Source organism: Corvus hawaiiensis, chromosome 6 (genome assembly GCF_020740725.1).
Source record: "Corvus hawaiiensis isolate bCorHaw1 chromosome 6, bCorHaw1.pri.cur, whole genome shotgun sequence".
NCBI classification, from domain to species: domain Eukaryota; kingdom Metazoa; phylum Chordata; class Aves; order Passeriformes; family Corvidae; genus Corvus; species Corvus hawaiiensis.
In genome coordinates this window covers 55,541,864-55,556,809 of record NC_063218.1, presented here as the reverse complement: position 1 = coordinate 55,556,809, position 14,946 = coordinate 55,541,864, and the positions used below count along the sequence as shown (strand labels likewise).

At 39.5% G+C, this 14,946-nt stretch overlaps 1 protein-coding gene across 2 annotated transcripts in view; it reads right to left on the bottom strand.

The window, feature by feature from the left end:
• Window positions 1–9,757: 9,757 nt before the first annotated feature.
• The window catches only part of PARVA (parvin alpha), a 63,124-nt gene continuing 57,935 nt past the window's right edge, over window positions 9,758–14,946 (bottom strand). For both annotated transcript variants that reach the window (XM_048307090.1, XM_048307091.1), the window contains exon 13: window positions 9,758–14,597. In XM_048307090.1, the coding sequence (XP_048163047.1) occupies window positions 14,521–14,597 (77 nt within the window). In that variant the 3' untranslated portion in view covers window positions 9,758–14,520. The remainder of the gene's footprint in view (window positions 14,598–14,946) is intronic.

The following is a 14,946-nucleotide window of genomic DNA, read 5'->3' as shown; positions in this document are numbered from 1 at the left end:
TCATGAAATGAATTTGAAAATTCTGTAGGTGGTATCTATTAAAAAACTTCCAGTCTGAAGCACATGATTAGCATAGGACACATGTTCTACATTGATATGCATGAAAGATTTTCTTTAAATCAGAGCACTTTAACAAGCAAATGTTCTCTACCCACACATTGGGAAGCAGGTCCTGTGGTCAGGTAGAGCACTCTGGGCTTTCTCACAGGGAAATTGTTCATGTGCATCACAACAGACTGCCATGCTTTAGGAAAACGCAGCTCTGCCATGGTGTGTTCTAAATTACAGGCAGGCCTCAAATGGTCTCCAGATGCCAACTCACCAGTTCAGATATCCCATCTGTCTGAATGTCTGTTGCATTTCTTCAGAAATTTGGGTACATAAAAAAAAGTATTTTTTTGGTTGCCTCTCTTCTCCCTCTCACCCTCCTCCACCAATATCACCTCCTTTAGGATGTTAAGCCTCCAAATGGCTTTGGGGGCAGCTTTTGCAAAGGAGTCCCATTTTGGATGCTGTTCTAACTCACCACAGGAAAAAAATAGTCTTTTCTCCTCCTCAGAAGAATGTAGTGTGCATTCTTAATTTTGCAATACAAAATCCATGATCCACAAACATCCCTAATGTAACTCTTCTGAAATTAATGACATGACCTCAAGAACTGGTTTGTCTGTTGATTTTAATACCAGAAAAGTGCCTCATCCAGCAAGAAAGCAGAAACTTAACACAAACTTCGGTGTGTTAGGCAGCCTCATCACCACAGCTCTGTATTTGCTTTTGAATGGGTTTATTATCCATATCCATAACTTCTAAATCTGGATATTGCATTTGTTACTCAAAAAAAAGAATTAGTTTTACTGCTCGAGACAGGGAGTGCTGAGACAGCTGAGTTCCAGCATATGTTAATAGTCTGACTGTCCTCATTTAAAGAGATATTCAGACCTCTAATAAAATCTTCGTTTTTAAAGGTTTCCTCGCCCAAAGTACACGTAACTACCATGTACCATTGCCATCTAGTGGAAAGGTAAGTAAGGACACAGGTTTTCTTGACTAATAGCTATCCACGATGATCACTGAGGATTATTTTAGCTAATTTGGGAAACCTCTAGAAAGTGTATTGCTGGAGTCCACACATATTTCAATGCCTGCCCTGCTCACAGGGAAATTGATACCTTCCCATTTTTCTTATCTTTTGTTGTGATAAAGAGAAGTGTTTGATTGCTGTTAGCCACCTACTGAAAAGAGGGGTTTTTTTCTGAAACAGAGGAAACTTAGCTTGTTTTCTTATCTTTGATTAAAAGTAACATTAAATAACTTAGCAGAAATACAGCATGTTAGTGGATACCCAGGGTCAATGAGGATGTATTTCAGGGACAACTGCTGTGAAAGGGGAGGTGGTGGAACAGCAGAAATAGAAATAACACTGCAGTAATGCAGTTTCTCCTTGGCTTGTCTAAAAGAATGGAATTAACGCCACTTTTTGCCATTAAAAGCATGCGGAAGTTTTGGGAAGGCTGGCAGATTAAGCAGTAAATTGAGGAGCTTCTATACAAAAACTCTAGTCAGGCTAGAAGACTCATTTCTTGTAGCCATTTGTTTAATGAGTTTACATCTGCTGTAACATTCAAAGAAGTCAGCAGAGCTCAAGTGTTTGACAGCTGCTCTTAAAAAACCCAAGGAGGGTGCACTTTGCTCATCTTCCTCACAGCCTTTAGATAAGGATGAGAAATGTTACAGAGATCCACTGGAAAGCCTCAAAGGCAAAATACACGATATCTAGTTTTACCAGATTCTTATCATTTACAGTTCACCCTAAAACTCCCACACATTTGTTTCTTAATGTCCCTCATGCTCCGTTAAACCTCACTACTGCAATGTTCCCATAGGAATGTGGCCACTTGCCAGACTCTCTCATGAACATTTCATTAATCTTCTTGGCTCTCATACAAACTACAAAACATTATTTGTTAGCAATTTAACTGTTTTGCTCCCAAATGTGCCAGAAATGTGATCCTTGCTGTGCTTCCATTGAAGAATACACGAGGATAATTACAGAGTAAATGAAAAGAGGTTTTTTACATTTAGCAAGATACAGTGCCAAGAAAGGTAAACTGATTATATCTTGTTTCTGGAATTAATTCTCATACTATCCTAGATGCAAAATCAATCTCAAATGTTAAGATCTAACTGAAACGTAGCAAAGCACATATTTAGATACAGTTTTATTTCATTGCATTACACAAATATCTCTGACTTTTTTGAATAATTCAGACCATACCATATAATCTACTTACTTCAAATAAAAAGAAAATATTATTTCTGTTTTCCGTAAGTCTGGCCTGACCTATGCCCAGTGGTGTTGAGAAAAGACAATTACTGGCTTTGCAGTAAGGAGGAAGAGTCTTGGAAAGCCTGCAAAGCTTTCCAAGCACACATGACTTGCTAAAGAGAAGGAAAGAAATTTAAAGGAGCTTCATCTTCTGCAGAGCAGGGGAATTAATTCTAGACATACAAATATACAACTTTTATTTCATAAAATGGGAAGCTTCAGAGTGGGATCAGTGGATAAAGCTGTCCTCAGGTGCATATGACACTGTTAACTAAAGAAGCAGGTTTTATCACTTAATTTCATCTGGGCTTAAAACCCAACAGTATCACAGACAGAAATGCAACTCAACTTCAAGTGAGAAGTGTAACATCTTCATTTCCTAACTTCCATAACCTTCATATGTGTAAACTCCATGGGGTTTGGTTTTTTTTTTTTTAACTAACCTATAAGAAATTCAGTTAATGCCTAAAATCCCATGTTCACTTTGTAACAATGGGACTGCTTTAAACAGTATATGTCCATGGCACTGAATGCACAGAAATGTGCATCAGCAATGGAGGGGTGAAGAAAAGAGTGAATTGAGACTACACCCATTTAAATGGACAGGAACAGAGAATTAAAGGGAAGGGGAAGAACAATAGCACTTTTATAGGCCTTTTTGTTTCTCTTCTGACTTCTGTAAGTGCACACAAGAAACCAAAACATTTGGGAGGTATCCAAACACAGGCTCTTTTGAGGTTTTCCCAGCACATTTCTGATTTAATATTGTACTGTAATGTAATGGGCAGAGACACGGAGCCACACTCTTCATGGTGTGCAGGCACTAAACTTCAGTCTATGTGAGCAGACACGTATTTGACCAGCACGGAATGAAGCAATGGCCACAGCCTGTTTGCTGGCTCAGAATTTGGATCTTTTCCTTGAAACAATCCTTAGGAGAAAAGAAGAAGGTATTGCAAATTATGTTGCAGGATGTGCTGGATTGTGGCAAGAAGGGATTGTTACAGTTCTTTCAATCCTGCCTTTTAAAATTATAGCAGGAGGATGAGTGAAAGATTGTCTTCAGTGTGTCTATAGAACATGAGAGGCTGATGATAGAAATAAGAAGCTCTATCAGTTGTTACACGCAGCCAGATAAAGAAACCATTCAAAGCCCCTAATGCGGCCTGGAGAAAAGAAACAGGAATGACATAGTGTTTAAGAACAGTTTGGAAAGAACGGGGGTTTGGTGAAACAATGGCACGCCCAGCTGCATGATTTTGATGGTTTGATGTTGGGTTAAGCAACTGCCTTAACCAGGGAGAAGGGACAGATAGAAAATGAGGTAGGTGGTAAGGTACCAACAGATGAAGGGGGCTTGGGGAGCTGGGAATTTTTGAAGGGTTACAGTAGTTAGGAAAAATTTGGTACAAAGGCTCATACAAGATCTCAGGAGAGTCAGTCAAGCAGGAGATAACCAGTGGCACTGAGGAAAGTTGCTCTTAGATGGTGACGGGAGAGCTGCCGCAGCTCTTTTAGCCCTGCACCAAGAGCACTCACCTGCAGCACTGCGAGGGTTAAAAGCAGAGACAAGTCCACAAGACCTCTGTCCATATGCACAAGCCCAGGGACAAGCACATATGTAACTTGCCACTCGGAATGAGCACTCCCAGTTCAGCTTTCAACCGGTGGCAAAGCCCAGTCAGAGCAGTGAGATGCCAAATACAAATTTAGGCAAAGCTATGCTGCTGTACACTCCTGAAAGCTGTAGGACCAGGAGTCAATAGAGTATAACTGACATAATTTCTTATTTTCATTTCATAGCTAAAAACAACTCCGGGGAACCCTGAGCACAGAGTCTTGCTCAACCCACACCATAATTGGGCTGGCTGACTGAACTAGCTGGTTGGCTAAAATTGTATTCTGATTAAATTGTAAGACTCTTTCTCCAAATGGCAAAGCTCTCCTCCCTGTAATTCCTCAGAGACCTATTGGAGAATTACAATCTAAAGAAGAGAGTGCAGTGTCAGGCAGCCTCTGTTGTTCCCCTCAACAAGTTATAAATAAATATAGAATACTTACACTGCTCAGTACTAGAGAAAGCCAGGATCAAGGCCAAGTGTCACAGTCCTCCCTGAAAATAATTGCAGCATGCAATATAATCCTACATGATCTAGCAATATGTAGTCTAAATAGAAATGAACTGCATAGAACTGGATTGTGGGTGGTGGAATTGTACCAGACCTTGGGAATTTTATGTTAATTAAGAAATGCTGATTAATAGAGAATGGTAAGTTTTAATAAGCCAGTAATAAAAGAGAAATTGCGTTTAAATAACAGGCGTGTCTTGGTTCCTTGGAACAAATCTTCTGATTTTTAATTGGGGGAATTCACCTAGTGGAAAATTTTGTCTGACTTAAGACAGCAGTTTTCTGTTGGTGTTCCTGTGGTTTCATTCCCCATCCTAGAGGTCTGCCTGGGTAACTGAGCCATTGGGAAAGAAGGCTTAGAAGCAGCAGAAGTTAACGGTCTTGACACCAAAATTACTGGGTGAGGTCGTGTCACACTAGAGAAGAGAACAGAGGATCACAAGCCTCCTGGGGTTAAAGTGTTGGAGACCCAGCAGCACAAGATAGTTCAGCTTAAATTCCTGGAAGTGCTCAGAAGGCAAGTTACAGGCTTGCTAGGAAATATTTTAATAAAGGCACTGGGACTGCTGTGCCCAGCAAGATCCATCCTCTTTCTCACATCAGGGTACAAATACTTCTGCCCCCTTCTAGTAGCACAACCACACATAATGTCCTTAAGTTCAAAGCAAAGGAGAGCCCTGGATCTTTTCCATTACTGAGCATGCATGGTGATGGGAACATCCTGAGTTTTGATGCAGATTTCCTCGTACAAATATCCCCAAAGGAGGGAGAGCTGACTCAGAGTAACTTGCCCATTAGTGTCAAATCACCACATCATCCTCTGCACCCTGGTGCAGATCTACAATGCTTTCTAGATTATATAAAGGAGCTCTGTCCAATAAAGGGACATTATTGTAAGCATAAAAAAGGAATCCAGACAGGTTTGGTAATCCAACCTCAATCAATGTTGGCATAAAAAATCCACTGTAGCAAAGGAAAAATTAAAAGCAAGGTCTAGTTATCAGCAATGGAATTTCAGAAGTTAATGCTCAAAACTTCCAACTGAGGAATACACATGTCCCAGAAAAGCAGCATAACTGTTCACAGTATCAGTAGATAAATCTGTGCCCTAAATCTGCCTCCTACCACCTCGGTAACTTTCTAGAGTGATTGGGAAGTGCACATTGTAACAATTCACTGCCAAACTGCCCTTTCTTGCATGGGAGGACAGTGTCCTCCAAGCCATAAAAATCTCTGGGTCTGGATGTGGAGCTCTGGCTAAATGAAGCTGAGTCTGCTACGTGCCCTTAATTTCCTTGCTTTGATGAAAGTGTTGATGTCACCACTTAGGCAACGAGAAGGTGAGTTAGGGCTTTATCAGGACTAACAGGCAGCAGGCAGAGCTGAAGGCAGATCTCCATTAACTGCTCTAAGCCACTGGAATTAAACTGTGGGACTGCAGAGTCTGGGAAGTAGTGGTCCCCATGCAAGTTTTCATTTCAGAGCCCCTCAAACTAAGCCTCTCTTAAACCTGACCTTTTCCCTCCAGCTCTCCTCTCCATGCTACAGGTAACCTGGAACCTGCCAAAGTAGAAGCCTCACTTATTAGTCACCAGACAGATGGTGGCACACAGAGCATACTCCTGATTAATTTATCACTCTGGGTTAGTTTATGTCCAGCTGGCCCACCCTTCTTGTGTTATATGAGCATGCTGCAAACTATAAAGTGATCACAGAAAGATACCTTTCTCTCTCTTCCCCTCAGTCTCTCTGCTTTTATTCTGTGCTTGGTTCTTCAGAGATTGTGGTGGGGTGGGATGGCTCCACCAATATCTGAATGCCTGCTTCTCATTTGCCTTAAGAATCTCTAAAGTGTCATGAAGAAAGGTTAGTGATAAGTAAGATTCATGCTTTGATTTCTGTCAGGATTAGAGAGGGGTGGTTTTGTTTCCTTGTTTTTCTTTTGATTCTTTTAAAATTGTGTAAATACAATTAGTATCGCTTCTGTTTTGACAGTATTCTCAACTCAGTGGCTCAGGTTACCCTCCCTGCAATTTATATTTGAGGAGTTTATTTGATTTTAGTATTGCTTTATGAAGAGAAGGCACAATGACCCAATTAGAAATACGGATACTGACCAAATAATTCTTTACATGTTATCTTAAAAAAGAATGAAAGAAAATAAAAGTTTTCAGGCAGCAAAATTATGAAAATCACAATGGGAAATGCCACTTAAGACTATACTTCTACTGAAGTTCTAACCACCACAAACTTGTTTTCCATTTATCTGAATCAAGACAAGGAATATTTTCCCAATGTATTAGAATTGTGAATTTCTTTTTTTTTGTTCTTCCAGTTTGCAAGGCAAACAAACCAACCAGATTAATTACAATACTTCAACAGTCTGTCAAATAAAGCACTTCTGTCACTTACCTTTTAGGCTAGTGCATTCATGGGAATCTGTTTTTTGCAGCATTATCTCATAAAAATACACATGTAAGTTTAGCACAAACCATAAAAATGTGTTGTACACTTCAGCTAATCTAGTATCTTTCATTTCTAAGGAGGATTTGGGTGGAGGCCAAGTTAATTAAAACCAGAATAGAAATGTGTTCTATTCACATGAGTCATAAACCTCTGACTCACAATAGAGTCTGTGCAGCTAATGGGTTAATTTGTCCTGATAACAGAAAAAATTGAAGCTGGAGGTTATGACTGTTTGGAGTGAGTGCTGGTTTCAGACAGTAGATGTACAAGGTTTTTATGCAATTGAGAATACAGACCTGCTCTAATGATGTCCTTTCTGTCTATTCAACTGCTGTAACAAACAGTTCAGAAAGATCTGGAGGTACAGAAGGCTCAGAAACCCAGGACTGACGCCTTCAAAACTTTATTATTGTAACCATATGCACATGGACGTGTTTCAGCTACTGTCACATAGCGGGAAGCCTAAGTCACATGCAAGCAGCTTGTAACGCTGGCAATATTCCCCCAAGCTGGTGGCCCTGCAGCACTTCAAGGGGATTAATTCCTCCCCCAGCCACCTAGGAAAACCACACACTTACTTACCTCAGTGGCCCAGTGCTGAGCACCTACATCTTCACCACAGAAATGTGGAAATCTTTTAAGCTAACAGCCTTCTTACCTCCTCTGGTTCCTTTGCCCCTGGGGACTGGTACCCACGCCAGCCTCACAGGTCACCTTCTAGCTCCTGGTTTTTACACCACAACTTAAAGGCAGAAAGATACAGAACGGGGAACTCCGTTCCTAATCCACACCTATTGTTCCTATCATGAGATAGAGAAGTTCACAGCTCTTCTCCTGCATTCCTGCAGGACTGTGAGCCTTTCAAGACAAGGGCTGTGTCATCATATCATCATTCATGTATTCAGTGTATCATTATATATGTATTTTCTATACAAGTAGGAAACAGTCTGTGCAGTCTGCCACACCATGGCAATGCCAGAAGAAGAAGATGCTCCTCCTGTTTTCCCTCCCCAGCCCACGTGAGTAATACTGCCCCAGGCAGATTTTCTGCTCTTTGCCCAGAATGTAGGCACCAAGGTTGCACCAGCTTCCCCTGAAGCCATCTAAATTCATCCTTGGTTTTCAGCTGTAAAGTCCCCGGCATGGTCTGCCTGCATATGTTCAAAGCTGACTAGTCTCAATGGGACTGAGTAGTTCTGGTTTTAATCTGGCTGGGATCCAAAAATAAGACACAGCACTTAGTCCAGTGCTGTGCTCAGAGAAGCTCCCAAGAAACCTCCACTGGCTTTACAAAGTGCAGTGGTGTTTGCCATTCTCCTAAAACACAGCTTGGAGATGATAGGGTGCTCACCTTCCCACCAGAGCTCACCTAATGGCCAGAGGACAGGTAGGAAGCAGGGGAGGAAACTATTATTTGTTCTGCCTGAGGAAATGCAAACCTAACTCAGGCTGCAGGCTGTGTGGGGTAGGAATACCTTCTCTTGGGGCTGCTTTGACAGCAGGCCTGGCAGAGAGGAGTGAAAGCAAAAGCTCAGCAGGAACTTTGCACTGAAACAGAGATGAGTAATGTTAGTCTGTTTTCTCTTCAAAATGTGTTTGGGACCTTTAACACCTTTTGATTGACTGAAATATAGAAGCAGGCCTTACAGGAGGCCCAGAAGACACATTCTTCCCCCAAATCCCTTTCCACCTTTTAACAGCTCAATCACCAGCTATGCTCTCTCTTGCGCTCCCCTTCTGTCTCAGTTAATGTGAAGTTACTCTACACACTGAGTTGCAGCTAAGGTGTCAACAGTGCCCCTCCAATACTAAAAACACTGTTTCACCTTCATTTCATGCCTCAGGTTTCTAAAAAGGAGGAGGAATAACTCCCAACGGCTGCAGAAGGGTATTACACCCCAATCTTTTACCTTCTGTGTGAACAGTGATGAAAAAATTGAGGTAGGCAGGCCGTGACCTTCGTGTTGTACTGCAATGTTTGAAGAGCAGCAAGTCTACTTCACTCTTCAAGACAAAATCCATAAAATTCAGGACAAAAGCTCCAAGTGCATATGGTGGGGGTTAAGAATGTGGATCCTAAGCAGGCAGGATTACTTCTATCCAGCCCTGAGGAACAGACTGGGATTGAAGACTAGCCTTAAAACTCACCCTGTCTTTAGTGTTCCCTGTTGATCAGGCAGCTCTGCTTGGTGGTTTCAGCTTTACAAGCAGACCTAAAGATCAAACACCTGCTTCTGGATTCAGTCCAGTAATTCAGAGCTATAAATGTCGATCTGGAGCACTTTAGACGTCTATATTTTGGACTGGTTCCAAGTTCTGCATTGAAGCTCCTGCATTAAAGGGTCACAAAAAAACCTAAGTTTATTAACAAAATAGATCTCAAAATCTTCCAAAATGCCATTATTTTCTGAAATGGACAATATAGTTTCAATCATTTTAATGTTTCACGAGCATTTTGTTAGATTTGAAATTAACAAAATTGCCCAGCAGAGAATTGCATTCTATCCAGCTGCGATATCACCACTGAAGTGCTCATCACAGCAATGTTAAAAGTAAAGGTAGACTTTGCTACTTTGAGTCAAAGATTGCATTTTCCTGACCTGCTGCTGTTAATCATTTCAAACATATGTTTACATGATTGCTTTTGCCAACCCACTTTCAGCTGTCGCCAGCCCCCACAGAACATAATAATAAACACCTTGCACACCCACAAAGGGGTTACTGGGAAAGGGCCGGATGCATGGAGAGGTCTGGAAGTTTCCAGAACACAAAACACACAGCCTCCCTAATTTTTTGTCAGACAACTCATCCTTTGACCGAACAACAACATGCTGTGTTGATTTTCAGGTGCAAATTTTATTGTGGATCATAACAAAAGGTTTCAGAAAAAGCACAGGAAAAAAAATCAGCAAGAGTGTGTCTTTTACTTACAGAGTACATATATTCTGTGAAAGCTACTAACTCTGCAGTTGAAGGCAACGCAGCTTAATTTCAACTAATAATTATTTTCGGATACATGTTCAGCAAATTTTGAAAATATTCTTTCTTCTCAGTTAGTGTGATATTGAAATTGAGGACCAAATGTTTCAAGGACTCTAGCATTGTTGCAGAGTGCATGGTATTAAACTGTTAGACAGAAAAGAAAATCTCATTATTGCAGAAAGAAATAGTCACACAAAATATTTTCAAAATACATAAAACTAGCCCTTGTAAATGTTGAATGACCCAAAACCTCTTCGGAAAATCTGTGGATGCTGAGGTATGCCTAATTTTAACATTTTGGTGATGGTATCTCAATTTTTCATGTGACAAATCAAAATAAAATATCTTAATGCAAACTAATTGTAACTTTTTACAAAGGATTTCTTCAGTCTGTAATTGTACTTTGACTGTAAAGAGAAAGCCCACACTAATTCTTACAGTAAAAAGACAGAAGTCTACTAGGTAATAGTGTAAAAATCTTGCAAGAGGTCTTCAAGGCACTGTTTTCTCTTTGGATGCTTGGCCATTGATGACAGTTGTTTTGGGAGGAAGACAAGAATAACAAAAACTAGACCTAAGGCTGGTATCTAGTATATTAAATACCATATATCTCTTTCTCAAATGAAATAAACTTCTAGAAGCCATTCTGCTTTACAACACTGTGGCTTGCAGTAAGGTGTCTGCTAAATTAATCTGAAACATGAATTTAAAACCAGAAAAAAAAGTAGGAACAAAAGTCAACCAAGTAGCATTTACCTCAGTCATCAAGGTCTGCTTGAATGCAACCATTCCCAAGCACTGCAACCCTCTGTAAAACAGAGGCTCTGTTGATTTCCTGCCACTGGTTCATATGGAGATGTGCCAGTGGGCAACTTTGTCCACAGTTCATTGAAGTGGATTAGGACCTTATCCAGCTCCTGCGGGTCCACTTGAATTCCTGAGCTGTGTAGCTGCAAGGGCTGCTATCCTCTGCAAGATGGAGATACTACTGACTAGGAAATGTAAAGAACTGGATATTCTACAGTCAGCTCATTTAACAGGAAACTTGGTTCGTCTGTACTCCATCAGAAATACAGAGCAATCCAATCCTGGGCTTTATGAGTGTGTCTTGGGTAAAATTATGCAAAGACTCCTTTTTACAGGGCCTGATCTTTATGGAAAATAACAGCCAGTCAGCTGAGAAAGAAATCTGAAAGGAGCTGACCTCAAGACATTAGGATTTTAGGTAACTATTTTGACAACACCTTATTGACACACTATGAAAAATCTGTAGCTCCTCTTTAAAAAAAAACCCAAACAATGTTTTGTGTGGTTGAAAGAGCACACCAGGACCCATTAACAGGGAAAGGATGCCCATCTCCAGCCACAAAAGAAGCCTAGATACCATATTGCTGGATGCAATGGATGAATTAGAAGTCACAGAAAATGGTTCTTTTGGTGGTTTCATAATGCCTCAGCAGCAGCAATGTTTACTGCTTGTTTGCTACTCAAGGCAGACCAAGAACTGGCCAGGTTTTGGTAGGCTCAGCTACCTGTGGGCCTTTATGTGACACAGCACAACAGACAGGCACATTGGTCTGGTGGATGGGATCCAAATACCACCACGAGATCTTCAGGCAGTGGCTTGGACTTACCCTACCTGGCTTTAGGATCCAGCCAAAGTGCTGAGATAGCAGCCTTGAGACCACAGGCTCTCTCTGGGACCACTAGAGGAACTGGCCTCTCCAGGTGGCTGCTCGTGTCTTACATGAGCTAAATCGGGTACATTTAATCATTTAAAGTAATTATAAATAAACCTGGGATTGACAAAAATTTAAACAACTTTTATCTTGATATAAGAGTGAGGAAAATTCTGCTTTCAGCAGTACATCAGGGGGCACTGCTGTGTATCAAGAATAAAAGCAATGCAGGTGGCAGAATTTGGCCCAGATAACTTTTCCCTTCCCTGAAGGAAAGGGCTGGCCTACACCAACTGCTGAAAAGCAAACTGTCCACAGTAGTATTCTATATTTCTATAATATTCTGAATCAAAGCAATAAATATTAGATATAATCTCTATATTAGATTTCATATTTATCTGATAGCTATTTAAATCTACACTGTCAAAAATATAAGCAGTGACCCACTCCTACATGGCAGCATGTACTATTTGTGTGTAAGTGTTAAAACTATCACACAGATCTATATTTACATAGGACACCGTTGTCTATATAGCAGATTTTAATTTACATAAATTCTTACCATAGGATAGATAATTCTGTAAAGGTTGGATATTGTTTAAATGTTTCTACAGTTCTGCATAATTGCACTTCAGCATGAGGATTTAATCATTCTGTCTCAGTTTGTGTTTTTTAAGGGTGGAAATGGAGTCTGACAGATAAATCTCCAATAATGTTATACCAATATCTCACAAGAAATACTTATTTTGAAGTCTAGGCAAAGAAAACAGTTTCACTGTTCACTTTATGCATATAAATCTCCTCTTTAAAGAAAATGCATTCATGAAAACAAAGGCAATCAAAATCTTTCGGCACTGTCGAAATGTAAAAAGCTGAGCAGGGTCTGCAGAAAAAACATCATACATTTTTTAATTAGCTATGACAATTACTATTAGGTGTGCAAATGAAGAAGTTGCATGTTAAACATTAAAATAAGCTGAAATTGCTGCTGCTATATACATGAGAAGTTCCGTCTCAGTTTGCTCAAAAATGTTTGGTTAATTCCTATTGTTTAGCTTCTCAGATATTAAAGATATAATGAAAATGTTCATTCTCACTGAGGTCAAAATGTCCAGTTATTTCTCCCTGTAAAAGGCAAATAACTGTTGTTTTCTGTACCTCTAATTTCAGAAACTCAGTTAAAAATACAGAGGTAAGAAAATATTTTAATAAAGATATTTAGAGTGCTTATAACAATCAGGTAATTTCTGAGTTCAGAGAACATTCAGATACTGTCCTTTGGATTGAATACTGACTTCCCCTTGAAAAAGTTCATATTATTTCTCAGAAAAATAATTTTGTAGCCCCCCAGCAGAAGTCAGTATCACCTTACATTACAAACATTAGTTGGTATTTACCAAGGACAAAGTAATTGCTGGAGTTCCCTCTGTGCTAATGTTGTACTGGAAAGCTCTACATAAAAAAAAAAAAAGCCCTGGAAAACTGAAAACTATGTAATGCTTTACATCATAAGTAACATCCAGCTGCTATTGACTGTTCTTGCCAGCACTGCCTTTCTCCTGACGAAAGACTGAAGAACTGACATTGCTTTTCCTTTTACCTAAGCCAGCTCTGCCATCATTGGACGGCTGTTAACAACTCTCCCTCCTGCACTCCAAAGATTTCTGAAGAGTTATCTAGGAATCTCTGCCTAAGGATTTTTTTCATGAGTGTGTAACCCAGGATCCCAAGAATTTGTGGCTGCAATGGAACGCTTTGTTTCGGAAGTGATCCAGGCAGTCTCTACCAGCTTCTTCTGGAAGCATAACTGGTGCTTGGTACCACTCTAAGGGAAGAATTAACTCCCATTTCCCTTTTGTGTCTTTGCTAAAGCTAAAACCAAACAGGTAACAGCTTAGAATTGGTGGTAATCAAATAAAAAAATCTTTGTAGACATGTAAAATCGCCAAATAACTTTACACTGTAATGGAATCTTTGCAGATGGGAGTAGTTTTGACCATTTCTAGAAAATGAATCTCATTTTTTTGTCTTGAAGATTATGCAGCAAAATACATTCATCATAAAATCAACCAAAGGGACAGTTCTAAGTTCTGTTTAGCAACCAATCTAAACTTGCAATCTGATAATTCTGTGATTAAGCTGCCAAAATAAAAACAAGCCATTCTTCTACTTTCTAATACTATGTAATAATAGAAATATTATAGAAAAACTATATTATACAGGTGTCTCTTCCTGAAAAGCGTTCCTTGCAAAAAAGATCTCTGCCTTGAACAAAAAGAAGTGACAAGCTGCAAAGTGTACTTCTGTGGAATGCTCAATTGCATATATTGAAAGCAAAGTATCACATTTTAATAAGTTTGAAGGAATGAGTAGCCACTTCAGTTTGTACCCAGAAAATGAAAGCCTAATAATAGCACTGGAACTATATATTCATCAGGCTAAGTTTCTTCTTTTTAGCTGTCATGTGAACAGGTGTATTTAGCTGTTTCTCCCTATGCACATTCCTCACAATTAGAATGGAACTGTCTTATCATGCATAGAAAATATTCTTCCCCTTCCCAGATTAAAAAAAGATATATGTAAAAATTATTAAAGTACTCACTACAGAATATTCCTATGATTGGCTCCAAAGGCTGATTTGAATTTAACTTACAAAAGTTTTTTTATTGTTGCTTCACCTATAAAAAACAGTGAAGACAACCGAGACATGAATTCTCCCAGAATATACCCAAATACCTTCCTCCAAACCTTTTTCCTTTATAAGTTGTACAGTTTTAAATCTACTATGAAAATAGTAATGCCAGAATAATCAATTAGAAGTTCTTCAGGTAAATGGTTTAGCTCCTTTCAGGATAGAGGTGCAGAGGAATACTGAGGAAAGATATGCTAGTTATGATGCTTTTTTTGTTAACACTCCTTTGTGACCCAAATCAATTCTTCACTCCACGTTCCTGTATTTGGAAAACAAATTGTACAGTACTCTCAGCGTAGACTTCAAGTCACAATTTACAATATCTAGAAAAAAGACAAGGGAAAACAAATTAGTAACTTCATTAGCTCCAAATGTTTTCCAGAAATAGTGCCTATTCTCTACTCCCTTCCCTTGCTCACATTAATGCCCATGAACATGAGATCACAAGGAAAGCAAAAAAGAGTAGAAATATCAATAAAATACAATTTTCAAACTGGCAACTCAAAACTTGGTGTTCTAACCACTTCTAGTTAGGGATACAAATAGCTACTGCTGCTGATGTTGACATGCAACCAAGCTCAGATGCTCCTAAGTCAAAGAGTGCCCAGGATTACATATACTTATATGACTTCATCTTCAGTCAGTTGTGGCTGAAAAGTAATGATTTTGAAA